Consider the following 26,835-nt stretch of genomic DNA (forward strand, 5'->3'; position numbering starts at 1 on the left):
TATTTTACCCACATTTGGTCAAGCTTGTTATACTACAAGCTGAGAGGGTAACCAGTAACTAAAAGGCTACATTGACCCACTCACCTAGGTATAAATTAGATTCAATGATTCCCAACAAATCACAAACACGTGCTAGTTCATATACTATCATAGTATATATATACTTCTCTTTGTTTCCTGACTACATATGTATGCATGGTTAGGATAGTCAGAGTGGTTTAGAATAAATAGACCCCAAAGAACAGCTGAAGCTCTTGACTTCTCCTCCAATCCCTCCAATATATGCGTCCGTTGAATTGCATGTATGGGTTCCTAAGCATCGACAATGAACCGATTTTCCTACGGCAACATCTTGTTCATAAGGCATCGAGGGTGGATTATTCCCCAGTTATTTGTGCAAGGCTCAGCCATCTGTTTGATATATTTTAATGTATTATTTATGTTCTAGAGTCAACCTGTGCGCTCTAAGCATAATCTATATGCGATGTATGTACAATGCGCGTAGTAGCAAAAATGAAAATGAAGCAATATGGAGCACGATAAAGCAAGATGAAGCTGTTTAAGTATCGGTGTTGGCGCAGGTGAAGCTGTTACTGTTGGAGTTCTTGTTGATAGCTGTGCCGGAAGCATACAACCCAAGAACGCACAGCGCCAAACCGAAGCAAGCAATGCCGACGTTGAGGATGGTCAGGAAGATCTTTCGGGGAGTGGAGAACCACTCGCCGCGGTTGAGGTGGAGCCAGTAGATACCGGAGAGACCGTAGCTGAACCAGGAAGCGAAAAGAGCACTGATCAAACCGTTCAGGTCGCTGAAGACAGGAATGGCCTCGGAGATGATCCACGCAACGACCCAGCAAGCCACACCAAGACCAATCCAGAGACCGACGGAACGCTTGTTGCGTTGATGCATCAAATCCGACTTAGCACAGAGGCGGAAGTAGATGTACTTCAAGCCGATGTGGCCGTTGACGACACCGGCGCCGACAATGGTGGGGATAGCAATGCCGTAGGCAACCTTGCTCATCAGAGGGCCTGCGGACGTGAGGGCAGGGGAATGCACGTCTGTGCCAACGTAGAAGTAAATCACAACGGCAGCGGTCAGGTAGAGAGAGACCTCGAAGCCCTGGAGCATGAACAGGGACTTCTTGAAATCCTGAGGCGATTCCATCTCGGCAATCAAACCGAAGAAAGCGACGTGGGCACAGTAAGCGAAGACGATGTTGGAAACAGCCTGGAATGCGGTGTACAGGTTGGTCTCGACGGTAGCTTGAATGACACGACCGGGGTGACTTTCGACACCCACGGAAATCATAGTGATCACGACAGCGCACGAGATGCTGAGGAATGATGCAAATGAGATCCAAGTCATACCCTTCATCGTACGGGGGATAGAGAGGACGAGTGAGATAACCATACCGACGACACTGAAGACAATGGAGCAGGTGCCGTGGTTGGTGACGGTGTTCATCATGACGCGGAAGGTGAGGATGTGGCTGCCCATGACGAAAATACAGAAAAGGAACTGGCCAGTACCGAAGAGCTCACGGCCAAATTTGCCTAGTAAGATCTCACCGGCATCACCCAGGTTTTGAATGTGAGGGTACCGTTCGCGGAAAAGGCCAATGTTGTAGCCAGTGTATGTTGCGAGAGCGCCGAGGCCGATAATGAGGATGACACCAGGGACAAGGCCCAGGGTAGCGACGGCTGCAGGCAGCGACAACACACCCAGTGAGACTGACTCACAAATCATGAGCAATCCACATTGCCTGGAGACACCTCACGTCAGCATGGTCGATAAGGAGACTCTATTTCGGATGATACATACCACCACGTCAAGGTTTTATACTTGATCTCGGCATACTCCTCATTGCCAAAGGCATCGTGGACCTCACCAGCCTTGAGCTGGCCCTCCTCATCGAGTTGTGGCACATCCTTCCGTTCAGCGATCTTATCCTGCTCATAAGCAGGTGGTGCTGTGTTGACCTCCATTCTGTGCAGTTGAAAGGCAGAGGAGTGAGAGAGTGTTGAAGAAGATGGGTACAAAAGATGAGTTGTAAAATCCCACGAGGAAAGAACAAACCAAAGTGGGAAATCTGGCAATCTTATTGTTTCCCCGATTTTCTCGCGTGCCAAACTTGGAATTTTGCCCCATGGGACGGAATGGAAGGTTCCACAGAAATTCGATGCAACCTGACGAGTTCACCAATGAAGGTTTTAGTTTGGTCCCGAATCCGGAGATCTGGCCACCGACTGACCAATATGAGCGACCGGTTTGCCTTGCTGACTCATTCAGATTGGTGATAGAAATTGGTCGCAAAAAGCTAATGCTGCCCCATTCCACCCGAAGTCCCACCTAGGCCACCTGGTACTACCCATCGTAGCCTACAATTGCCTGATCTTTGACACATAGGTACAGTGTCGATCATCATTCCCGTTTTAAGGTTTATAATTTGTTGGGGAAAGTTGTAAATGTGTATATATTTACCTAGCAACATACAAAATAGGTGTCGCGAAATTGTAGGTTGTGGCTTTTATTTTTATATTAAATAACCTTTTTTTTTCGGGTGATCATTTTCTTCGCAGGGACTCGGATTCATTCCGGCTGCTCACCTAATGAATTTACCTCACCGGGTGGCGACTCAAAAGCGCCCCACCCGAACTCCGGAGGAGAGGACTAACTCCGGTGTGTGCACGGGTGGATTCAAATTATGTAGGCTAGTTCAGGCTAGTTTTGTACCGACATATCAACCCGAGTCTAATATCTTCATCTACGGCTGTCGATACCACATCAACCTCTACACCTCTTCTAATTCGCTTATTTATCCCCAGATTATAGATTTCAACGTATTAGTATCCTGTCTAATAAGCAAAGTTCCACTTCTAAACGGACTAAGCTTTGATTTTTTTGGTTTTGCACCTAGGGATGTAATAGCATAAGATAAGCTTAATTTTGATAAGCAACGTGGCTGCTAGATTGATAACCATAGAAAAACGTTGATTAGAGCCTTGTGGAACGTATAGCCTATGTTTTAGACCAGGATATTGTCCTTTCTTCCATCCAGGCATGGCCTACCATCTATTCAAGGAGTGTTCAATTGAGGTATCAAGTCAATGTATAGTTATTGGTACAAGGGTTTCTTGGAGCTGATCTCGGGAACTTTGAACTACTACGACCTTGCTGTACATAATGAGAATTTCATAAAGAGTAGCACGGGTAAATCGGAAAGCAGACTCTGGAAAAAGTCTAGCAGGCGTGGCGAATATGTACCTGTGCAGGCCTGAGGCCACAGGTTCATCGCAGATCCGCTCCGAGGTCGTTTGTTCCCGAGATCGGCCCACGGTCCCCGGGGGGGCAGTGAAAGCTTAGTAATACCCGTGCAGATGGCCAGGTGGATGTCCACTGCACCTGCCGTTCTTGGACTAGTGGGGCGAGGAACATTCTTTGGCCCAATATGGATTAGCGCTGACTCTTGTCAGCAACCCCATCAACCTTTATCGGCAAGTTAACGGCGAGACGAGACGGGGTCTGACCAAGCTACTTTTGGGTATTGAATTATAATCTTGACATACAAGAAGGAGTCGCTATATACCGCGTCGGCAACTCTGCTCATCGCTCCATGGCATGACTCCACAGCCGCCACCCATCAACCCTTCGTCATGGCAGCCATTGCCACAGCCTATATCGGACATAGAGCTGGAGGGCATACTGGATGCAAATGAACCATCCCAGTGGATGCAAGAGGACCATTATTTTGATACAAATCCTGACTATGAATTCCAACCATTTCCCTCAGATATCACTGATACGGAATGGGCGCAGTGGACAAATTCTGAGTCACACTCCATACCAACCGCCGATGCACAACCTGAACATCAAGATCATGGAGACTTGAAGGCTTTTGAATTTGTATATGACTCTGCTCCACCTTTAGCAGCAGACTATGTTGACCTGCCCTTGCCGCAACCAAGTCTCACCAATGTTTCACAGTGGCTTGACGGGGCATATCGTCCTCCTGTATCATGTTCCTATTGTCGCAAGCATCGGCTGCAATGTTTGATCCTTCGCACTACCCCTGCCAATCCAAATCCCAAAAATGCCTGCTCAAGCTGTGTAGCCCTTTTTCGGGAATGCAGCTTAGCAAAGGGAGAGAAACGCCTCCCGTCGGGCTTTGAAACTTTATCTCCGGTCTTAGGCCATCTCCACGGTGTGCCGGAAGATGCAAACCCATTGTCCGCTCCCACTATAGGCAATACCGATGAACGAAAAGAACCCAAACAGTTTCTCAGAAAAGGAGCGAGAGTTCTCCGCGAGTGGTTCTATCAAAATCAAGAATATCCTTATCCAACAGATGCACAAAAGAATCAGATGGCACAAGAGACTGGCTTCTCCCAAAAGCGCATATCAACCTGGTTTGCAAACGCCCGCCGCCGTCAAAAGCAAAAGATCCAGACTACGGGGCTTTCTTCAGCGTCCCGTACTCGCTCAGGCTCCCCCATGGTCACCAGCACGCTATCTTCCCTAACTCCCATGGAGCGGTGGCAGGCTTCCCCGCCAGACGATGAACCTGTTCCAGAAGCGGCCATTCAAAATGCTATTGCCTCTGGGTCGATAGAATTGGGCGATAGCATTGACCCATTCCAGCTCGATGAGTCTACCATGGATTTCTTCAATTTCGACCAGACCTCGTCACATCTGGCATCCTCAGTATCAAGTGTTGGAAGCAAGGCATCTGAAACATCCGATAGCACCTCTTCAGCATGGAGCTACCATTCCTCGGCAGACACAGGTCTACCATTCCCACTGCTCACCAACCCAACTAAACCCAAACGCATTCGAGGGAGACAACGACCAGCGGTAGACCATAATTACCAGTGCACATTCTGCACGCAGTCTTTCAAAAAGAAACACGACTGGGCCCGCCATGAAAAAAGCGTTCATCTCACCCTTGACTCCTGGGTCTGCACTCCAAATCTCAACGACGTCCAACAAGCATTCGAACTGCAGGTTTCTGAATGCCCCTTCTGCGACGTCCTTTTCCCAACGCCCACACATTGGGAAGAGCATGAATTCCAAGTATGTGCCAAGAAGCCTGCCCCAGAGCGTTCATTCAGTCGAAAAGATTATCTATGGCAGCATCTGCGCAAATTCCACGGTTGCACAAAAGTCCCCGTGGCTGACCTCGAAGCCTGGCATGGATCGGGCGCCAATGTCGAAAGTCGCTGTGGATTCTGTGGATGTCCGCTGTCTACCTGGTCAGCTCGGGCAGAGCATCTGGCGGGTCATTTCAAGAAAGGGTCTCGTATGGATCAATGGGAAGGTGATTGGGGTTTGGATGCATCTGTCTTGAGTGTTTTACGCAACGCTATCCCACCGGCTCAGCGGGCCATCATAAACATGTCTACTTAGCGTCTAAAAAAAGTTGTATACGAATAATGAAATAATGATCACATAATACATGCCATTGAAATACTCATATAACGCTGATCGTTAGCGAAGCTACATACCCAAGCTATCCTAGTATGCCGTAGTCTGCCACTCGCGATTGTACCAAGTCCCCATGCCCAAGATAAACAACAGAACACTACCATCCCTCACGATATCCCTGAAAAGCTGCACTACCATTCCCATACCACCAGACTTCCCGCCAAGCAACACCTTGCCCCCAGTCAACAGCAACTCTCCGGTCACAAAAATCGCAAAGGGATTCTGTGCCGTCGCAGGCTTTGGCGGGGGGGCTACCAAACAACGCAACCGAAGTCCCAATAATAAACAGCATGTAAACAGCAATCGTCAAAGCAAAGACAGTGTGCAGCGTCTTCCAAACCCGAGCGCGCTTCTGCTCCGCCTCTGTTGGCGGCGTAGCACCACCCAGCATATTGGCGATGAAAGGCGGCACGCCGAGCATTGTTGCAATGGCAGCAGGGGAGAATCCAGGTGCGGGTTGGTTTCCTGCGCCGGCTCCAGGTGCTCCTGGTGGGGCATTGGGGTCACCGCCGGGTATAGCACCCATGAGAGAGTTCAGGAGTTTGATGGTAGGGTCTTCGGCGTCGTTGGGCTGCTGGCCCTGTCCGTCCTGTGCGGATTGTCTCAACATCGCGCGGAAAGCTTCTTGCTGGGCCTGGAGGCTATTTGGAGCTTGTGGGTCGGGATGCACGCCCTGGCCTGGTTCCGGTGCGGATTGTCGGAGCATAGAGAAGAACGCTTCCTGCTGGGCGCGGATCGCTTCTGGTGATTGCATGTCTGGCTGAGGCGAGGGTGAAGGTCGAAACTGGGGGTTTTGCGGTCCTGGGGAGGGAGATGCGGAGATTGCACGCTGGGGTTGAGGGGATGGGGAGGCTTCTTCTCGCTCTGTTGTGGTTGACTACTGTTAGCATTGTGTGTACTGGCGTGGACGATAAGGCGGCATGTCTGCATTGCTATCCGGAGCTCCGTGGTTTAAACCCAGGGATTCGGATCTCATTTCTTACCAGCTTGTGGCGTGCGTCCACTCAGACTGGTGATTTTGTCCAGGCGCGCTGAGCCTCCTTCCTTGATCTTTGCCTCGCGGCGCTCGCGGCGCAATCGGGCGGACCGCTGTGCTGGTGATTCATCTGCCATCCTTGCGCGATGTTCAAGAAAAGAGATCAAAGTTGCTAGAAATTGGGAAACAAAGAGATGGGTGTACTAGATAGTAGTGATCATAAGTGGGATGTCGTCAGGCGAAGGTGGCCGATCTGGATGTTTGCCGATCGGCCTTGTGTAGTCCCGTGGCGATAAAGAACACCAGCCACAGCACTTCCTCTACAAGGATTAACGACCACGCCTGGCTATCTCCTTAAACCATTCAATTTGTCAGATACTGCTTTCTTTCAACCTGCATTCTGCCAACCGGACTTAATGATCACTTTACTGGGGGTATCAGGTTAACTCTACATCAAGCATGACAAGGGGCTTTATTGGTAGCAGGTATATCTCAGTTAGAATGCAGTTGAAATATAGGGGAAACATTACAAAATCATTTGGGTATGTTCTTCTAACCTATGCATATACAGATGTCTATATTCAATAGCAAAAGTCCTGCACAAGCTGAGTAAAAACCTTCTCAAACTGCTGAAGACTCTCAACTTCGACCCATTCCTCCTTGGCGTGAAGGCCCTCTCCTGCCGGGCCATACACGATGGATGGGATACCAACAGCACCGAGCAAGGCCGCATCGGTCCAAAATGGACCAGCCTTGACAGCAGGGTTACTCCCCAGCACAGCAGAGGCACAAGCAACCGCCTTCTGCACGAACGGATGATCAGCTGCCACCTTCTGTGTAGGGCGTGCCATCGTAATACGCGGCTCGGCATATTTGAAACGAGGCTTCTGCTCAGCGATGTCTTTCAGCAGCGCGCTGATGTCTCCTAGGATGGACGCTTCCGTTTGAGCTGGGACAGTGCGGAATTCGACTGTGATAGTACACTTGTCTGGATAGGATGAAGGCTCTTCGCCACCCCGAATCAAGCCACAGTGTAGCGAACCCTGGCCCAGGAGATCATCCAGTGGCAGCTGAGATTGGTACTTCTCCAAAGCCTGTAAGAAGGATCCAGCATACATGATGGCATCTTCCCCTGATACAGGATCGGACCCGTGCGCAGCAACTCCCAGGATGTCAACTTCCACCCACACGAATCCTTTGTGGGCAGTAAATATCGCAGCTTGGGTTGGCTCAGGAAGTACAGCAGCATCGGCACGCCAGCCAGCCTCAATGACATCCTGCGTTCCCTGTGAGGCATCCTCTTCGTCTGATACTGCGGCCACAATAACATCGCCCCGAGGCACGCGGCCGCTAGCTTTAGTTGCTGCAAGGGCAGCCAAACCTGCAGCCAAACCTCCCTTCATATCGAGACAGCCCCGGCCAAAGATAACCTCTTTACCATTCTTGGTTCCAATTGATCCGGATAGGGGATCTGCCTCGTAGCTGGAGAGACTGACGGTGTCTGTGTGGCCGTTGAACATGAGAGACTTGCCACCTCCGCTGCCTCGCAAGATTCCCACAAGGGATGGCCGTCCAGCGACCTTCTCAATCCAGTGATACTCGATGTCTCGATGGGCGAACCAGGCGGCGAGATAATTTGCGATTTCGGTCTCACCAACTCCGTCTGTTACAGATAAAGTCAGATTGGAAGAGTTTATTTGAGTGAGAGTTTGAGTTAATCCCACGACATCCTCAACAGAGACGTCTTTTGGGACTGGGTACTCGCGTGCACCTTCAGTGCTGAGAAGAATGACCACGGAGTCCTTATTCAGAAGTGATGTAGCCTCCTTTGATGTAGCCAACTGTCGTAGTGCGGCCAATGATGCACCTCCACATGGCCCAGCTACCACAGACTTGGAAGTCAGGTACTGAACAGCGCAGTGGCTCTCATAGGATGAGACGGTGACGCAGGCATCAACCAGGCGCTGCATATCGGGCCAGGCAGTAGAAGATACAGTGCCGCAGTCCATACCATCCATGATCGTCGAAGAAGTCTGGACAGTAACCAGCTTTCCAGCACTCAAGCTAGAAGATAGACAAGCAGCCGTGTCAGGCTCGACAGCAACTACAGATATAGGTGTGCTCTGCGACTTGCAATGTTTCGCGACCGCATGCGCAAGGCTGCCCACACCAGTAGGGGTAATCATCAGACTACCCGATAGACCAAGCCGAGCAAGTTCATTCTGGACTTCGTGCATCATAGTAGAATATCCCTCCACGATCCACGTAGGAACATCCTCATACCCCTCAAACGCCGTATCCTGAATGAGAAGTACACCCTGTCCCACACGTGTCTCATCCACAGCCTGCTGCACAGCCTGATCATAGTCACCCTGAACAATAACCAACCGAGCCCCTTCCCCGGCGATAAGATCCCGAGTCCACTGGTTCAAAGACCGAGGAACGAAGATCCGCGCTTCGATACCAAGGAGTCGAGCCATGAACGCAACTGCCCGTCCATGGTTTCCCATCGAGGCTGTTGTCAGGACAATCGATGCTTCTTTTGCTCGGCTTGAGAGTTCATCGAGCGAGACTGTAGAGGGTAGGCCGAGTTGCCCGGCGATTGCTCGGAAACAACCCCATGATGCGCCCAAAACTTTGAATGATGGTAGGCCGAACCGGTTGCTCTCGTCTTTCACGAGAACGTGACCAACACCTAGTTCAGTTGCGAGTTCTGGAAGTTGGACTAGTGGAGTTGGGGCATAGTTGGGGAAGGATTGGTGGAATGCTGTTAGGCCTTCGATTTGCGGGGAGGCAATGCGCTCATTTGCTGCCGCGGGGTTGAAGTAGATCGATCTTCGTGATGACATGTTGGTGTGCGTTCGCATATAATTTATCAGTGCGCAATGCACGTACTTTATTTAATGTCGTTCCACACCTGATAAGTTGTGCCTTCTAAAGACATCGCGCCTTCTGACGACATGTCGGATCGAGTGGAGACTCCGCCTTCTCACAACAACTGCAACAAATTGGTGGAATTTAGTAAAATGTTTCAAATTTTTCTATTCTGTGCGTTCCATTGGACAGGATTATCACTCTTATGTTTGGCACTAGCTCTGGTATACAGTTTGGTAGAAATGTACAACAGGCAGATTTGAGGTTTCTTATTTCCACATGCTTGAAAGGCTTTGTTTTTGTCTGAAAATCTATATTATCAAATAATATATTCAAATCTAGGTCTGATTTAACGCCTTTCTGTTACAACTAAAAATGCCGATTACTTTTGCCCTTCAGCCTCTAGCCTGAATTGATCGTAGTGGACAACAGCCTCGAGAAGAGCTTGCGTACCCAGTGCACTGTGACTGTCAGGTTCTGAGAAAATCTCCAAAGAAACGAGAGGGGACTTACCAATCCTGTGGACTGCAATATTCAGTCGGATGGTGGCTCACACCATCCCGGCAAGGGACAAAGATCATCGCAGAGGGGCAGTGCTTGCTAGTATAAACAGTATCATGGCCCGCGCCACTAGTCATGAGCATCGATTTCTCACGGCCAACCAGCTGATCCGCCGCAGCCTGGATAGACGCCACGCAGTTGTCATCAAACTCGACAGCTGGCGAGTCTGTATCCAACGTCCAGTCAAAGGACACACCCTTACCATCTTGCGATGCAATAGCATCAAACGCCTTGAGACATTCGTCCTGCACAGCGTGTACCACACTATCCTGTGGGTGTCGGATATCAAGAGTGAAAGTCACTTGCGATGAGACAGTGTTTGTAGACGCGTTCGATGGAACTCTAATAATACCAGTCGAGGCCAGCGCATCGTGTCGCTTAGCAATATCATGTGAAGCGGCAATCATTCTAGATGATGCGAGCAATGGATCCTGACGCGCGCTAAAAGGTGTTGTTCCAGTGTGGGCATCTTTCCCGTGGACGGTCATAGTCAACCATCTGTATCCCTGGGCACCCCGAACGATACCAATTGATCGGTTATTTTCTGGGAGAATTGGGCCCTGTTCAATGTGCAGCTCGAAATGGGCTCCAAGGGGGTATCCAGTTGCTGGATCGCTGGAACAAGCAATGTCGCCCAGATACCCGTGTCTTTCAAGCTCGGATCGGAGCGTCACGCTGGGATCGTGAATATCGCGCAGGTCCCAAGCTTTTTGGATTGGGATGGCCCCTGCCCAGACACCCGAGGAACACATTGATTTAGGGAATCGGGCACCTTCCTCGCTGTAGATTCTTTGTTAGTAACAATCCTAAATGACATGATAAAACAAATTCTGATGCTTACTTGGTCCAGTTGACCACTCCGACATCAAAGTTAGTCTGGAATCCACTTTCCTTCATCGTCCGAAGGATCTCCAGTGCAGCCATGACACCGAGAATACCATCATACCGACCACCCCGAGGTTGAGTATCGAGATGGCTTCCCATTGCGATCATCGGAGCAGCCGAGTTCAACCGGCCTGATTGCCGCGCAAACATATTTCCCATCTGGTCTACAGAAAGAGAGCAGCCCAGCTTCTGGACTTCGGCGGCGAACCACCGACGAACATGGGCATCATCGTCACTGAGAGTCAGACGAGCCATCCCTGTATCTGTTGGGTTCCTGTCATAGCGTTAGATTGTTTTCAATAACTGTGTACGAAATTGATACATACTCGCCATAGCGATGCTCAGCACCCCATTCACAAGTTTCATGTAACGTGTTCCATAAGCGCTCCGAATTGATCTTGAGACCCGATGGTGCATGTAGTCGGGTGGCGGTAGAGAATCGCCGGGCATTGGAACGAAGGGCGCGTGTTGCGCCTTTTGTGCCGTACATTTTGCGAATAAAATGACACTGGCCAAACAGTTGGTCTTCTGACAGAACCTATGTTATTTCAAGCAGACCGCGGAATGTGAAGGTTTGGAATATGAAAGGGCTTTATTGGGTTAAAAATCGTCTTCTTAAGGTCGTCTCTAAGATTACTCACTGGCAGCGCCTTCTCGCAACAGGTGTGGATACAGTGGGAGCAATGATCGAATTTTCTAATCGGGTATTTTGGCTAGAGAGTCGAATAATTGTCAGATGATATTAGAAAACCCTCACGGCTATTGGTTCCATGGTCAACGGCTCATCGCGGGGGCGCCTTCCCGCAACATCTGGGAACCCTAAATCTCTTCCCCACACCTACTAACCCTACTAACCCTACAAGAGGTTGGAAATGCAACATGTCAAATATGCACGCAGATGGAGCACTTGTGGAAGCTTTGTTCAAGGGAATTTTTAAACACTGGTTTCCATAATATCAGTACTTCTGTGGACTCACTGCATGGCTAGTGCGTAGTTGCAACCACACCACTATAAACCCTAGAATGATCCTCTCATTGCTCAACATGCATGAGGTTAATAAGATGATGAAAAACTGGCGGTCAAAATTTACCATGGGAAAATGTCATGGCGCACTTGCGGTTGGAGGTTTGCCATATCCCTTACTTCAGTGTAGACCTTTGCAAGGCCCACAAATGGGCCCAGACCCCAGGCCCAAAGCCTATCTTGATCGGCCTCTATAATCACTGTATTACGACCTTCCAGCGGTCGTATAAAGTTCAAATTTAGGATCTAGATTTATAGTAGCTATATAAGTATATATTTAAATTTCAAATAAAATCCGACCAGTAAGGGTCGAAATATCGCAGAAAATATAAAAGTTAATGTTGTGACGTTATTATTACTTTCTAGTAAACCCACGGAACTTTAAAAGATTCGAAATAAAACGCGTTTTTATATACGTTTTTAGACGTGATATAGAGAGATAAGTAGTAACTGGTTATAAGTTTTGTATCTCCTATATAACCTAATACATTGACCAGCCACCACTTGCACAGATAACCTGTCCTGATACCCATGAGGCATCGGGTCCAGCCAACCATCCCACAATTCTCGCAATCTCCTCCGTTGTACCAAGTCGCTGCTCGACAGGCGTTGTCGCCTTCTGCATGTCGACAATTTCCTTAGGAATGTTGTCCAACATATCGCTAGGCACAGGCCCTGGCGCCACAGCATTGACCGTCGTGCCATCCCCGCCCAGCTCGCTGGCCCAGGAGCGCGTGAAGCTTTCGATAGCGGCCTTGGAAGCGCTGTAAAGACTGACGCCTTTGAAGCCGGCACGCGCTCCCACGGAGCTTAAGTTGATAATACGGCCCTTGGGTGCCAGGTACGGAACCACAGCCTGCGTCATGAGCATAGAACCACGCACGTTCAGGTTGAAAACCTTATCGTAATCCTCAAGCGTAACGCTCCGCATAGTGTTCACCGTCTCTGTGGCGGCATTATTCACCAAAATGTGGATTTGAAGGTCTTCGCTGCCAAAGTAGGCCTTGAGGTGCGTAATGACCTCCTGGGCGCCCGTGGTCGTGGACAGGTCGGCCTGGCAGGCCCATGTGATCGGTTTGTGAGGGAGTTGACTGATCTTAGCCCTAAGCTCCTCGGCGAGCAATTTACTGTTGTCTGAGACGTAGGTGATACACACCTGACTCTCGTTAGCCTTTGAGTTCTCTCCTTTTCCCAATTTTACCAAAGAATGACTGCATTATAGCAAATTATTCCTTACATTCGCACCACGGCGGGCAAGCTCCCATGCAATGCCGGCACCGATACCACGCGATGACCCCGTGACTATCGCTAGCTTGCTTTGGAGAGGAAGTGCGAACTGACTTTCGAGGTCCCCCATTATGTCGGATGTTAGGGATGATGCTAGTTTGCGAAGAAACGTGATTCGCCCCGAGGTCTTCTGTTCATTTAACTTTTTTTTTATGAGGATGAAAAGTTAGGGATATCTAATTGAGAATTTTCAAAGGGACTACCATCGGGGCCCTAGCATTCTTATACTTAGTTCGCCTATTTGTTGCTCAGTGACGTAGAATTGGGGTTCGGTGATAGGACGTTAACGCCGGGATTGACGCCAAACAGGGGAAGTTACGCGATAATGCATTGCACCAACCCGGGACAGGCAAAGCTTACTATGTCAGATATATCATTTTACTCGTAATTTGATTTAGATAAATATCTCAGATCCAAAGCTAAGATTTTATGCTCGTCAACCCAATTTGTATTTTCCAGAAAGGAACATATTACGAAACAAAAAAACAGTCCCTTTGGTAGATATAGGATCTATATAGTACCTGGAAGGTTACATGTATTGAAGACTTGTTGAAGATGGGTCATGTCAGCTCTGCGAATAGATAGTGCCGGAGGACTCGCCAGGTAATCACCACCATCGAACATCGCCTCTCAGGTAAACATAAAGAGAATATTACATGTAATATCAAATCTAGACACCAGAATCATACTGGGTCAGATCATCGCTGTGCACATATTCCGACCACTTTGAACAGGTAGAGTTTAGCTGAGCATAGTCAGACTTGATTTCCGATTGGCGCTCGAGAATTTGGACGGCAAAGCCCTCAGACGTGTGCCAGGCGATGTGGCAGTGCATAAGCCAGGCCTATTAAAGAATGGGGTTAGCAGAGTTGATTCAGAAAATTTATCCATTGAATTCTTACACCAGGGTTATTGGTCTTGATTGCAATGACCAAGTAGCCACTAGCTGGCATCATTGCAACATCACGTCGGGGCGCATTCACCAGCGTGAGAGAGTCAGGGTTTGAAGAGTCAAACTCGCCATACCCGGAGCCCAAGACCCAGAAATCGTGACCGTGGAGATGCATCGGGTGGTCTTGGGCGAACGGAGAGTGAATGACCATGTAGGCCCACTTATCAGCCTCTGGAAGATGGATGACACGCTGCTTCTGGGTCCATGTATTGTTGCCCTCTGCAACCTGAAGTAGGGTGGGGTACTCCCATTGGGTACGGAAAGAAGTCTTGTTCATGGTCCAGAGCAAGGCATTGTCAGTGACCTCGACGGCAACCTTTTCTGATGTATCGTATGTGTAGGTTTCCGAGACGTTGATTGCCAGGTAGGGGATGAGATCAGAAGAAGCTTCATCCGCACAAGAGTCTGTGTAGCTATAGGCGGAGGTAGTGGGATCTGTGGTGGATGTGCTATTGTAGCGAATGATTCCCTTGACATTATCAACCGCATCGGTCTCGGAACAGGCTTCTTGGGGAATAGCACGTAACCAGAAGTTGCCGCTTGCAAGGTTTTTCGCTGTGACAATAACATCGTATCGCTGCCCCATACCAATACTAAGCTGAGTGGTATTGTAAGGGTGGATTGGAACAAAGTCAGTTGCAATGACCTCAAGGTGGTGGTTGTCAATCATGAAGCGGAAGTGTTGGTCTGCCGCTGCATTGACAAGTCTCAGGCGGTATCTGACCGTTGGTTCGAATGAAGTCTCGAACCGTGATCCATTTGTCCCGTAGGTATTTGTTCCATTAATCAGCCCATTGGGTGCCGTGGGTGGTCCACCAGTAGCGGCTTGACTGACCAATTGATCTGCCGTTTGCTAGGTATAAGGGTCAGTGTTCACCAGATCTTTCCGATAAGTGTTCAACGAAAGCATTACATACGTGATACCAATCGTTTAAAAAGACGTGTCCAAGATCAACATCGTAGTTGGCAGTAGCAGGGCCATTAATCAAAATACCACCAAATGCTCCGTCCCATGCCTGGACGTAGAAGTGTGAATGGTACCAACCAGTACCGTATTCGACAGCACGCCAGCGGTAAGTCATGGAGTCACCCGGAGCAATTGGGCATTGTGTGATACTTGGAACACCATCCATACCATCGGTCCAGTTTTGACGGATCCCATGGAAGTGAAGACCACTGCCATTGTTTTGGAGTGAATTGGTGAAGTGAACAACTTAATATCAAGGAATTAGTATGCGGGCTTGAGTGTTCTTGGGACGGGCTTATGTACCAACAGTATCACCCCAGTCAGCAATGATGGTAGGTCCAGGGAAAGATCCATTGATCAGTTGTACAGGCATCTCAACACCATCCGGCGCAGCAGTGGTGTTTTCGACATTGAGCCAATATTCCCGGACCACACCAGTATCAGGAACCTCATCGTAGTAGTTGGTTGATATATCATATCCATCTTTCCAGCATGATCGATCAGATGCGCTGTTCACACACGATGTGTCCCTCGTCGACTTCACTGGTTGGTTTGCACCTAGAGCAGTGCACAACGAGAGAAGAGAAGAAATGAATAGGCCTCCTAGAAGCATGCTGCTGAGTACACCCGAAGGAGTGTGAAAACAGGCAATAGGATAAGAAACTCCAATCTGAAGATACCTGGATGCAAAGAGAGAAGGCGGTTTTAAACCAGCTTCGAGGAAGAACCAGACTCAGAATTGATGATCTAGCTCACTTGTGATGTTCGACCCCTGAGGGAAATGATCTATAAAATTAAAACTGCTAGAGATATAGTTTCTGTGCATCAGTATCCTTGCTACCTCAATGTGTACGTATGATAATGCAGAACCAAATGGTCTAGGTTATCACGATCTGCCCAATGTCCTTCCCAATATGCTCTACCAAGGATACCCTAAAACGAACCCAAGGCGGGAATGAACGGGATGACTTTCCTTAACAGCATCTAGCGCGAACAGTTAACGCAATAGCAGAGACCTAGGACTCAATATTTGATATCGAGCCGTGTTTCTCTGGTCTTTTGCTGTGGTGGAAAATGTCAGATCCACGAAGTTTGCGTCGTCAGCGGAGCCTCGGAAGGCGACGATCATTCAGCGGAAAATGGTACAGAGTATGTAGATTATAGAGTAGCATCCCCGCTGCCAATATTCTTGTTTACATTGCGCGTCAAGTGGAGACTTCCCAGGGTTATTTTGGGTTTTAGGGTTGATTGATTCGGCCTTATCGACGGTACAGGAGGGACCTTTAAGCATATTTTTGTAAACTTGCCTTTTGAATGGGTCCTCACTTAACATTTTCAAAAAAAAATCTCTTTCTCCGCATATTCTCTGGCATAAAGCTCGAGGTATTAGGCTGAGAATTCTTTTCAATCCAGCTCGCTCAATAGGAATTATTGAACAAAAAGTGACAGGAGTTGCGCGGACAGTCAGGTACAAGTCCATCTCAGCTCACGGCCAAAGTGGATCCGGGCCATCGTCAGCTATACAAAGCAAGTTTTCCGTTGAATGTGGGCTCCAAGAGACTTTCAGAAAGTAGGCCCGTCTGGCCTGTCAGCCTTGCGGGATGTACCTTCGGGGAACAAAGTTTGAGAGATCTTGCCTTGATTTGGCAACCCTCGCGGTGGGACACGCTGTAGGAGAGATACCTTGGTACTAGGATTCCTCGGATTCAACCCTAGAATAGTGAGGGATTTTGGCGTGGGCCGTCTCCTATATTCTGCTAAATATTGACTACCACGCGTCCATAGAGCTGGTCGTGTCTACCATTTTGTAAAGGAATTTAAGTGCGCATATTCGACCTAATTCTTTCTCAATTCAATACCAGACAAGGGCAGCAGTATGCACGTATCCAACATTTTCTACTGTTTCCTCGCGCAAGCTTGCTGCAGCTATGCCTTTGCAGGCCCATCTCGCCATGTTAAACGTTCCGCGGAAACAAATGCTACACTCTACGCATACGGAATGAACGCCTCTTCATGGCCCATTGCTTACGGACTCGATGATGGTATTTGTCTCTGAAAGAATCTTTACCCTGCTTCACTGATACTAATACCATGCCCAAGGCCTCTTGTACATTACACAAACCCCAGACGACAGCGCTGCTAACGTTACCCCCCCTCACCTGGGATCTTGCTTCAATCACTGGTGAATGCTGGATTGCCAACGCAACTTTCGTGAACGGCACTGCTGCGGGATCGTTGTTCATTGAGCAGGACAACGCCATCGGTGTTTTGCCATTTACCCGAGTCGCATATGTCAACGGAACTGTTTCCGGATTTGCTCTGTTTGCCTCGCAATTGGTGTACAACAACAATACTCAGCTTGAGGCTCAATTCTGGGCGAAGTCAACCAATACTTCCGGTGTCTATGGACTTATCTGGACCCCTGATGGAGACACCCCCACTGGTGATTTCCCTGTTGTGTTGAAAGCCTCGGAAGATTCTTAGCCGCTGGAAGGAAGTCAAGAGCGTCGCCCTGGATGGAGTATGGTCTATGTGAAGCAAGGATTAATAATCCAGTGAAACCGTGTTTGAACAGATGACGTGCCCTCTCCATATTCTTCTGGTGAGAGGAAAGCTTGCTCTTTGGGATAGTTGATACAATAGCAAATTGCTGAATTGTCATCTGATAAGTGAAAATATTAAAAGAATTCGGTATTCCACAGCAATTCAATCGCACACGATCAAGATTAGACTCAGAAGCTAACTAGAGTGCCGCAAGGGACCTGACTTATCCTAATTGGCCCAGGGTAGCATTTTCGACTTTAGGAGGAAGGTCAATATCGAGGGCACCATCACGGATACCGCCAGTAATATCCATCGTATCAACCGAGACAAACCAACCACAACAGTCGAGCTTCAGGTCTTCTTGAACTTGGTGTGAACCAACTAAAGAACAAACAGGAAAATGACAAGCGTGTCAACTTTTCAATGATGCCGCATAGGAGCATTGTCTTGCGTCTCTGGCATCAAGGTTGTTTTTATTGAGATGAATCAGCTATCATTTAAATACTATCAGGCACACAAGAGACACAAGGAACACACTTTTACTCCGAAATTTGCAACTTCGCTTTCAGATGCTCCAGTTGCCAGGCCTCCTGCAACATGCAGAGAGAGTGTGGAAAGCGATTGGATAAGATTTACTGGCATCCGCTTCTGGGATGAGCATGGTAGTTCCTTGGTAACCTAATTTGAGCTATCTCAACCTATCTCAACCCTAAGTTATTTTGGTCTTCTTCGAATACCACATCCGGTTATAAATTTAACCGCGCTCCCACCAAAGTGGGTCACGACTCCACATCCTTTCTTTCGCATTTTCCAAGGTTCAGCATAGTATATCGTACAGAAGGTCATATTCATTCCACTTTCAAACTCAGATCCAAAGATTCCCGGGATAAGGTGTGGGCCTTATGGATGAATCGGCATTCTGAGATTTTACAGAGTCTCTCAACGCATCTCTGCTGCGCCACACTACAGCATCGTATTCTGTATCTGAAGATCTTGGCTCTTGGCAAACGTTGATCACATTCAGACTATGGCTATTTCTGGAGCTAGACTGGATGAGCTTGTTTTACCAATATCAATATCTCTTGGCTAAAGTAACGTGAGATGCCGCGTCACTGCCATGACGAACCGACTCAGGCATCGTTATTAACATCATTAACATTGGTATTTAAGAGGCAAAGGCCTTCGTGATGATTCCTTGTCTATCAACTGTAAATCTTGTTGTCGTTCCTTTAGGCTCTTCCTGAGCTGCGCTTGATAAAATGCGATTCTCCGCTCTTTTGCTGCCGCTGACAGCTACCCTCGCCTTCGCGATCCCCAAGTCGAGCAGATCGACCACATCGGGCAAGCCAACTGTGACCCTCGATTATACCACCCTTCAAGCTGCTGCTGGAAATGAGACTCTCGGCTACTACAAATATCAGAATATTCGTTTTGCCGCGGTTCCTACAGGTGACCTTCGTTTCGCCAAGCCGCAATGGCCCCCTACCGAGTCTGGCATCAACAATGGCACCACTTATGCGGATGCCGATGTCGATTGCTCCTCAGAGGAAGACTGTCTTTACATGGACGTGTGGGCTCCGGCCAATTCCAAGGGGAAGAAGCTGCCCGTCATGGTTTGGACCTATGGTGGTGGATTCACAGGTGGCTCTAAGTCGGGAAAACACCCCCGAGGGTCTCTTCGACCTGTCCAAGGAATTCATTTTCGTGTCTTTCAACTACCGTCTTGGAATCACCGGTATTGCCAACTCTGTGTCCCTCACTCACCAGGGCGCCACAGACAATGTGGCACTGTACGATGTTGAGCATGCCTACAAGTGGGTAAAAAAGTATATCAGCGAATTCGGTGGTAACCCTGAAGATATCACGGCTTTCGGTTTCTCTGCTGGTGGCAGTATGCCCTTGTTTATGATGACTCGCTACGGTGGTCACAACTCGCAGCTCTTCAACAAGGCTTACATTACTTCTCCTGGCTTCGTCCCTGGTGCCGGTCACCATCAGGGTGAGATGTTCTACCAAAATGTTTCCACTGCAGTCGGTTGCACTGGCGGTGACTTGACTTGCATGCGTGCGGTCTCCTTCACCAACTTGACCGATGCTGCGAACGATGTCTACGATACCTATGGCTATCAATTCCAGCCCCGTGTTGACGGTGACTTTGTAGCTGACACCTACGAGTCGCAGCTCTACCAGGGTCGCTTCAACTTTGACGGACCTCTGGTTATTACCCACGAGCAGCATGAGAACAATGGATCACCAACCTCCGGTGTCAATACCACTGCGGATGTAGAGGCTGAGCTTCGCGCCTTCTTCCCGGCTATCACTGACGATGTTGTTGAGGAAATCATGGACGCGTTTCCTGCCTCTGACTACACTAGCCCTGGCTACCGGTTCGCGGACATGAGACAGTCCTTCGATCTTACTGCTCACAACTATGCTTTGACCCGTGCCCTTGACAACAACACTTGGAACGCCATGGTTGCTCTTGACCAATCCACCCATGGTACTGACCAGAGCTACTACTGTAAGATTCCCTGTAAAATAGTTTAAGTAGTTAGGATGACTGAGGCTAACTAACGTACTACTCACAACAGGGTACAGCACTTACTCTCTTTCCTCTTCCGGCTCCTCCGGCAGTGCTGATTCTGGAGCCGGTGTCGCTATCAGCGGTAGCTCCTCCGTCAGCTCAACTGTTGCTGTATGTGTTCTTATCTTACTTGCGAAAACGAAAAACCATGACTGACCCATTCTTCCACAGCGCAAGATGCAAAAGTATCTCCTTTCCTTCATCCTCACTGGAAACCCCAACACGAAGTGGTCTAGCGATAAACTCCACTGGCCTAAGTACGGCAGCGATGCTACCGAGCTGGTTTTCAACACCACCATGTACACCCAGACTGATGACCTGGCCAACATCAAGAGTACCTGCTGGAACAAGGCTCTGTGGTACTAGACGAAGATTGTATCGGATCTGAATACTAGGCCAGAGAAACTCTGCGTCGCTGTCTTGTCGAGTCAGTTTTCACATACTTCGTGCCGAATAAGTTATCTCGAGGCAGTAGCTGAGGGAGAAAATTATTCTTCGGCATTATGGGATCAAATAGGTGATAGGTGATTTACGGATTTATACTCAGTTCGTTTGTTGGTTGCTAAGTGACATCGTAGAATTAGGGTTCGATGATAGGGCGTTAACGCCGGGCACCAAACCGGAAAAGACAAAACTCACTCGAACAGGCAACAGGCAATTAACAGGCCCATTTACACGACAAACTAAGCGTCAAATTCAAAGTGCACTATATAACTAGATATAAGAAAATAGAGAGCTCTCAGTATCCCCTTCTCCTTCCACGTCCCGTTCGCTATCGTATAGTATTAGGGATCCATGGATCCTTCTTAGTACTTACTAAGTTCGCTACCTACCTACGTAGGTATAAATTATATAGGTACAACCCAGATCTTTAGTACTCCATCCAATGGTCCGTTCAATCACTCGAACTATTGGAAACAGAAGATTTAACCAACCTGATGGCTATATCGATCGAATACCGAGGCGAAACAGGTCGGCCCGTCCCGGCAATCACCTTGATCGAATGAATTAAAACAAGACAGGCAGCCCTCAAAGCATGCGGAAACAACGATCTAGCCGCGTTCTATTCTTTAATGTCGGATTTGGCTTGCAAGGGTGTATAACTTGGTAATCCTCTTGATCGTCCAGGCCTGTCTGAAAATCATGCGATCCACGCGTTAGTACGCCGTTGGCCTAGGTATATGTAACGACAGACAAGGGTAGCCGCATGATGGATTTGGCGCTTGTGCGGTTTTGGATAGACCGCACGGGATAGGTTTGCCGCGAAAATACTTTCTCTCAACAAGTTGTACATCCGGCCCCTTTTCCTTGTGTGTACTCCATAATTGGAATTTGTTTGGATGTTTGTTTTGTTGGGGCAATGTCGAGCAAAGCATGGAGTTAGCACGGCCTTTTCTCGGGCTTCTTTCACGCTCTACGGAGTACGGAGGGACTTGTCCCACAATAATCTTTGTTATCGAAAATTCTATTATGCTTATTGGGCAGTTTGAACTTTTTTCCCCGCTACAATCCAACGATCGTACTATTGTAAATAGTACAAATACAGCTTGATACCCCGTCGGATCGCCCGGTGTAGCGTGCATGGTCTTGGGGGTTCCGGCTGTATCACCTCTCCTATTTTTTGTTGGGAAACGAGTGGGAAAAGGTGGACCTTGGACTTTTTTTTTTTTTTAGCAAGGCAACTAACGGCTAGAGCAGTGTGTTTATTTCGTATTCCACTGATCTTCATGGCGCAGTAATGTACTCCGTACAACAAGAGGGGCATCCCGCCGTCAAATGTACGATGCATACGACATCGGAAGGCTTGATACTACATAACTCGTGCTAAGAAATAGATTCAACTTCTGAGCGTTTGAATGTTTCAGATTCATGGATCATTTCGAATTATTTCCACCAATGCAACTTCGAGAACTGAAAAAAGGTCCAAAGTACTCTGTACAAAGTACATATTGTACTAGTTGACTAGTTAACTAGTTAGGACTAAAGAAAACCAGGGCTGCAAGGTACCCCCCTTTTTGTCCCACAATCATTTTACTCCCCACAATACAATCCAGCATACTCCGTACAAAACCTATTTAACATTTAAAAATGACAATAATAAAAAACATGGGAACTAAATCAAAACATATTGTAAATACAGAGCCTCGTGACCAGTGGAGCCTACCCATGTGGCTTTGGTATTTGAATATCAATTATTATCCCTTGGATTACTTCGTATACTTCGTACTACCATATGTATCTTATGCAGAATGCCAAAGTTTGAGATGACTATCTACCTAGGTAGGTATGATCATCAGATCAACAGCACCAATAGCGCCAACGCAAAAGGATTATGTAGCTTACTCATCCTTGACCCCACATTCTCCAGTCCCGAAGTCGGCGATCTGGTCTCATGATGAGCCTCCATGATGGCGAACTAAGTTATATGGGGGAGGATACTGGAGGATACTCGGTCCGAAAATCCTTTGACATCATAACATCATATTATGACATATCCGAGCGAAGGTAACCTCGGGAGCCGTAACATAGAACAATAATCTGGGGGAGAGAACAATATACGGAGTATGCATAACGGGTATGGACGGAGTCGGAATACGTAGGCCCTCCTCAAATATTCGAATGCGGCATACGAAGTAGAAGGCCTGCATTGGCGGGTCTGGCCTAGCTCGGGACTGGACACGCTTGTATCTTTGAATGTCACTGACTTGCATGTTTCCTGTGGCCCGCTCTCCCCTGGCCCGCGACCATCCCCGGACCTTGGCCCTTGGCTAAGCCAAGGTTACAACCCCCCGCCTATTGGACTCGGACAAAGGGTTCGACACGAGAACAATTAGGCCGTGGTCGGTTGGACTAGCGTTTCTTCCCGACTAGAAACCCCCCAATGAAGTGGCGGACACAACTTAGTCAAGATCCTGGAGGGGCAAGCTTACCCCGGAGCAACGGAAGGGACCATCCAACCCCCGCATGGCCGAACCCAAACTCATATTCTGATGTGATAGTTGCGATGAAATCTAGTCTCTTGAATTGTAGTGTATTGAGAGTGTATCTCATTCGATCCTGATTCGGAAATCGAAGTGGATGATCTAAATGTACATGTAGTTTTATAGGCCGTCTGCGGCTAGACAGAAGTGCCCAGGTGGTATTGTATTTGAACTGTAAGGGCGCACGGACCATTCCCAATATGGAAGGGAAGGAAAAGGGAAGTGGCACATCCTCCCGGAACTACTAATATTGTCGTGAATCCCCTCTTGGATCTCCTTTTTTTCTTCTTCTCTGCTCTAATTGCTATACCCTGTTTGATCATCATTATTTATAATTTATAACCTTCCAACTCTCAGAGTGAGTTCATTTCCAACCCCCCCACTATTTGCATTAATAAAAGAGCTCATCCCACCTTGATTCTTCCCAATTTCGAGGCTTTCGCAATTCATTTCCTCTGACATTCGATCTCGTGCAGAATATTATATAGTTCATTCTGCATTCATCCCTCCCATTGGACTCCGCAATCATGTCGGACGGCCCCATTCAGCCTCCCAAGCCCGCAGTGGTAAGAGTCACCTCCTAACTGAGATGACCAGACCGGTGTAGCTCCGGTGACCACAGGAGTATTGGTTAACAGTTGGTGATATAGGTGCATGAAGCACACGAGGTCGACACTTTCCACGTTCCCAAGGCGTTCCACGACAAGCACCCCACCGGCACTCACCTCAAGGACATCGACGAGTACAAAAAACTTTATGAGGAATCAATTAAGAGCCCCGACACTTTCTGGGCTCGCATGGCCCGCGAGCTCCTCACATTTGACAAGGACTTTGAAACCACACACCACGGCTCCTTCGAGAACGGCGACAATGCCTGGTTCGTCGAGGGTCGGTTGAACGCATCGTTCAACTGTGTCGATCGTCATGCCCTCAAGAACCCAGATAAGGTCGCCATTATCTATGAAGCCGACGAGCCCAGCGAGGGCCGCAAGATCACCTACGGAGAGTTGATGCGCGAGGTGTCCCGGGTTGCCTGGACGCTGAAGGAGCGTGGTGTCAAGAAGGGTGACACGGTCGGCATCTACTTGCCCATGATTCCCGAGGCCGTGATCGCTTTCCTCGCTTGCTCGCGTATTGGTGCCGTGCACTCCGTCGTCTTCGCTGGTTTCTCCTCCGACTCCCTCCGAGACCGTGTCCTGGACGCCGCGTCCAAGGTCGTTATTACCACTGACGAGGGCAAGCGCGGTGGCAAGGTCATCGGCACTAAGAAGATTGTGGACGAGGCTATGAAGCAGTGCCCCGATGTGCACACCGTGCTGGTGTTCAAGCGCACCGGTGCCGAGGTGCCCTGGACCGATGGCCGTGACATTTGGTGGCACGAGGAGGTCGAGAAGTACCCCAACTACCTCGCCCCTGAGCCGGTCAGCTCCGAGGACCCTCTCTTCCTGCTGTACACTTCCGGTTCAACCGGCAAGCCCAAGGGTGTTATGCACACCACTGCCGGCTACCTGCTCGGTGCTGCTATGACTGGAAAGTACGTGTTCGATATCCACGATGATGATCGCTACTTCTGCGGTGGCGATGTCGGTTGGATTACCGGCCACACCTATGTCGTTTATGCCCCTCTTCTGCTTGGCTGTGCCACCGTCGTGTTCGAGAGTACCCCCGCCTACCCTAACTTCTCCCGCTACTGGGATGTCATTGACAAGCACGACGTCACACAATTCTACGTTGCGCCCACCGCTCTGCGTCTGCTGAAGCGCGCTGGTGATGAGCACATTCACCACAAAATGAGCAGTCTGCGTATTCTTGGATCAGTTGGAGAACCCATTGCTGCGGAAGTCTGGAAGTGGTACTTCGAGTCTGTCGGCAAGGAAGAAGCTCACATTTGCGACGTTCGTTCCCCTTCCCCCTGGACCCTTTGGAATAACTTCTAATTTTTGGACTTTTAGACATACTGGCAAACCGAGACTGGCTCCAATGTCATCACCCCTCTCGGCGGTATCACCCCCACCAAGCCCGGCAGTGCTTCTTTGCCCTTCTTTGGTATTGAGCCTGCCATTATCGACCCTGTCTCCGGAGAGGAGATTCTTGGCAATGATGTCGAGGGTGTTTTGGCCTTCAAGCAGCCGTGGCCCAGCATGGCCCGCACCGTGTGGGGTGCCCACAAGCGTTACATGGACACTTACTTGAATGTGTACAAGGGTTACTACGTAAGACACCTCGCAACCTGGCTTTACGGAATTGACACTAACTCATATATAGTTTACTGGAGATGGTGCTGGCCGTGATCACGATGGCTACTACTGGATCCGTGGCCGTGTCGACGATGTCGTCAACGTTTCTGGACACCGTCTGTCCACCGCTGAGATCGAGGCTGCTCTTCTCGAGCACCGTAAGTGCAGCCAAACTATATTCCAAACTGCCAACTGAGCCTAAGCTAACTATGAACAGATTCCGTTGCCGAGGCTGCTGTTGTTGGTATTGCCGACGAGCTGACCGGCCAGGCTGTCAATGCCTTCGTCGCTCTCAAGGAGGGCAACGCGTCCGAACAGATCAGCAAGGACCTTGCAATGCAAGTCCGCAAGTCCATTGGTCCCTTCGCCGCCCCCAAGGCCGTCTTCGTTGTGGATGACCTCCCCAAGACCCGCAGTGGCAAGATCATGCGCCGAATCCTGCGGAAGATTCTCAGTGGCGAGGAGGACAGCCTTGGTGATACATCAACGGTAAGCTCATCGCCCCCTCATCAATATAATACTCGCAATCGTACACTCCGAGCAATAGCTAACGAAATCTTCTTTACAGCTCTCCGATCCCAGTGTTGTGGACAGGATCATCGAAACCGTCCACGCCGCCCGCCAGAAGTAAACTGAAGGTTTATGAATTTGATGATAATGACATCGGAGAGCAAAATTCCTGGTGAAGATTTTTGGAAGTAGTATTATGGTCTTTTGGAGATCATACACCCCTGACCTCGGTCCATTTGGTTCATCAGGTTTGGACTTGACCATACGGGAGGTTTCTTTTTCTTTTCTTTTCTTTTCTTTTTTTTTTTTTTTTTTTGGCCGGTTTCAGAATCACTACTTGTATTTGAGATTCCCTTGGCTCGCTCAGAAGCGATGTGAATAGTATTTTTTTTGGTTTCATATCTACTTCGTGCTCGTTCTCCCGAAGTTTTTGGATATATATATTTGCCGAAGTCAACCTTGATGCGAAGTATTTGTCTGCTGGGTAGCTTGTACTCTGCGGCCAATACTCTGAAAAACCGAAGAACAAAAGCAGTAAGAGATCCATCTACAAAGTAATTATAGATGACGCCCTTCCGGTTGCAGCCAAACGTTTTATGTAACTTGCCTTGGGTTAAATCCGGGTATACCGTATAGAGTTCGTGTCGAACAGGATGTAATTTACCTACATTGCGCTGTTATCTCGCCGTGTACCGTACGTCCTCCGTGATATCTCAACTCGCTTAGTGAGTTTAAGCTACAGCGCTGGCTTGCGAGTTTTCGTGCAGAATACGAACCTCGTATGTCTTAGCTTTATGCTGTGTAATTCGCAGAGAGAAGTCCTTGATAGTATTTTATTTCAAATTCTATTTTCAAATGTGGTCTAGAAGATTGACCAAGAAATAGTACTGGTACTGATGAGGTTGACTTATTTTAGCTGCTTTTATAGTTGCCTCCGGCGCATAGGCGTCCGGCGGGCTACAGTGGCC

At 48.7% G+C, this 26,835-nt stretch overlaps 10 protein-coding genes across 10 annotated transcripts; 4 read left to right on the top strand and 6 right to left on the bottom strand.

Annotated features, from left to right (window-relative positions):
• Positions 1-536: 536 nt before the first annotated feature.
• On the bottom strand, positions 537-1,989 carry N7487_011381 (Amino acid transporter transmembrane; the record flags this gene model as incomplete). The annotated part of the gene is made up of 2 exons (XM_056879111.1): positions 537-1,766; positions 1,826-1,989. 2 exons carry the CDS (start codon positions 1,987-1,989, stop codon positions 560-562), a joined length of 1,371 nt encoding a protein of 456 aa, XP_056724430.1. The 3' UTR covers positions 537-559.
• Positions 1,990-3,622: 1,633 nt separating this feature from the next.
• N7487_011382 (uncharacterized protein) lies at positions 3,623-5,407 on the top strand (the record flags this gene model as incomplete). The annotated part of the gene is made up of 1 exon (XM_056879112.1): positions 3,623-5,407. The coding sequence occupies one exon, from the start codon at positions 3,623-3,625 to the stop codon at positions 5,405-5,407; it is 1,785 nt and encodes a 594-aa protein (XP_056724431.1).
• Positions 5,408-5,582: 175 nt separating this feature from the next.
• N7487_011383 (uncharacterized protein) lies at positions 5,583-6,598 on the bottom strand (the record flags this gene model as incomplete). The annotated part of the gene is made up of 2 exons (XM_056879113.1): positions 5,583-6,349; positions 6,469-6,598. The coding sequence occupies 2 exons, from the start codon at positions 6,596-6,598 to the stop codon at positions 5,583-5,585; spliced, it is 897 nt and encodes a 298-aa protein (XP_056724432.1).
• Positions 6,599-7,042: 444 nt separating this feature from the next.
• Positions 7,043-9,310, bottom strand: N7487_011384 (putative diaminopropionate ammonia-lyase; the record flags this gene model as incomplete). Its single annotated transcript, XM_056879114.1, has 1 exon — positions 7,043-9,310. The coding sequence occupies one exon, from the start codon at positions 9,308-9,310 to the stop codon at positions 7,043-7,045; it is 2,268 nt and encodes a 755-aa protein (XP_056724433.1).
• Positions 9,311-9,717: 407 nt separating this feature from the next.
• N7487_011385 (M20 family metallo-hydrolase) lies at positions 9,718-11,271 on the bottom strand (the record flags this gene model as incomplete). Its single annotated transcript, XM_056879115.1, has 4 exons — positions 9,718-9,796; positions 9,849-10,676; positions 10,738-11,055; positions 11,108-11,271. 4 exons carry the CDS (start codon positions 11,269-11,271, stop codon positions 9,718-9,720), a joined length of 1,389 nt encoding a protein of 462 aa, XP_056724434.1.
• A 1,015-nt stretch (positions 11,272-12,286) lies between these two features.
• N7487_011386 (SDR family NAD(P)-dependent oxidoreductase) lies at positions 12,287-13,162 on the bottom strand (the record flags this gene model as incomplete). Its single annotated transcript, XM_056879116.1, has 2 exons — positions 12,287-12,961; positions 13,043-13,162. The coding sequence occupies 2 exons, from the start codon at positions 13,160-13,162 to the stop codon at positions 12,287-12,289; spliced, it is 795 nt and encodes a 264-aa protein (XP_056724435.1).
• A 600-nt stretch (positions 13,163-13,762) lies between these two features.
• Positions 13,763-15,624, bottom strand: N7487_011387 (multicopper oxidase; the record flags this gene model as incomplete). Its single annotated transcript, XM_056879117.1, has 4 exons — positions 13,763-13,936; positions 13,995-14,897; positions 14,962-15,257; positions 15,315-15,624. The coding sequence occupies 4 exons, from the start codon at positions 15,622-15,624 to the stop codon at positions 13,763-13,765; spliced, it is 1,683 nt and encodes a 560-aa protein (XP_056724436.1).
• Positions 15,625-17,102: 1,478 nt separating this feature from the next.
• On the top strand, positions 17,103-17,495 carry N7487_011388 (uncharacterized protein; the record flags this gene model as incomplete). Its single annotated transcript, XM_056879118.1, has 1 exon — positions 17,103-17,495. One exon carries the CDS (start codon positions 17,103-17,105, stop codon positions 17,493-17,495), a length of 393 nt encoding a protein of 130 aa, XP_056724437.1.
• A 1,319-nt stretch (positions 17,496-18,814) lies between these two features.
• On the top strand, positions 18,815-20,505 carry N7487_011389 (uncharacterized protein; the record flags this gene model as incomplete). The annotated part of the gene is made up of 4 exons (XM_056879119.1): positions 18,815-19,168; positions 19,197-20,076; positions 20,147-20,250; positions 20,311-20,505. The coding sequence occupies 4 exons, from the start codon at positions 18,815-18,817 to the stop codon at positions 20,503-20,505; spliced, it is 1,533 nt and encodes a 510-aa protein (XP_056724438.1).
• Positions 20,506-23,647: 3,142 nt separating this feature from the next.
• Positions 23,648-26,041, top strand: N7487_011390 (acetate--CoA ligase; the record flags this gene model as incomplete). The annotated part of the gene is made up of 6 exons (XM_056879120.1): positions 23,648-23,686; positions 23,771-25,015; positions 25,073-25,333; positions 25,386-25,515; positions 25,575-25,846; positions 25,926-26,041. 6 exons carry the CDS (start codon positions 23,648-23,650, stop codon positions 25,986-25,988), a joined length of 2,010 nt encoding a protein of 669 aa, XP_056724439.1. The 3' UTR covers positions 25,989-26,041.
• Positions 26,042-26,835: the final 794 nt, after the last annotated feature.

This window comes from Penicillium crustosum (assembly GCF_028827405.1).
Source record: "Penicillium crustosum strain IBT 35664 chromosome Unknown utg000005l_segment0_segment0, whole genome shotgun sequence".
NCBI lineage: Eukaryota > Fungi > Ascomycota > Eurotiomycetes > Eurotiales > Aspergillaceae > Penicillium > Penicillium crustosum.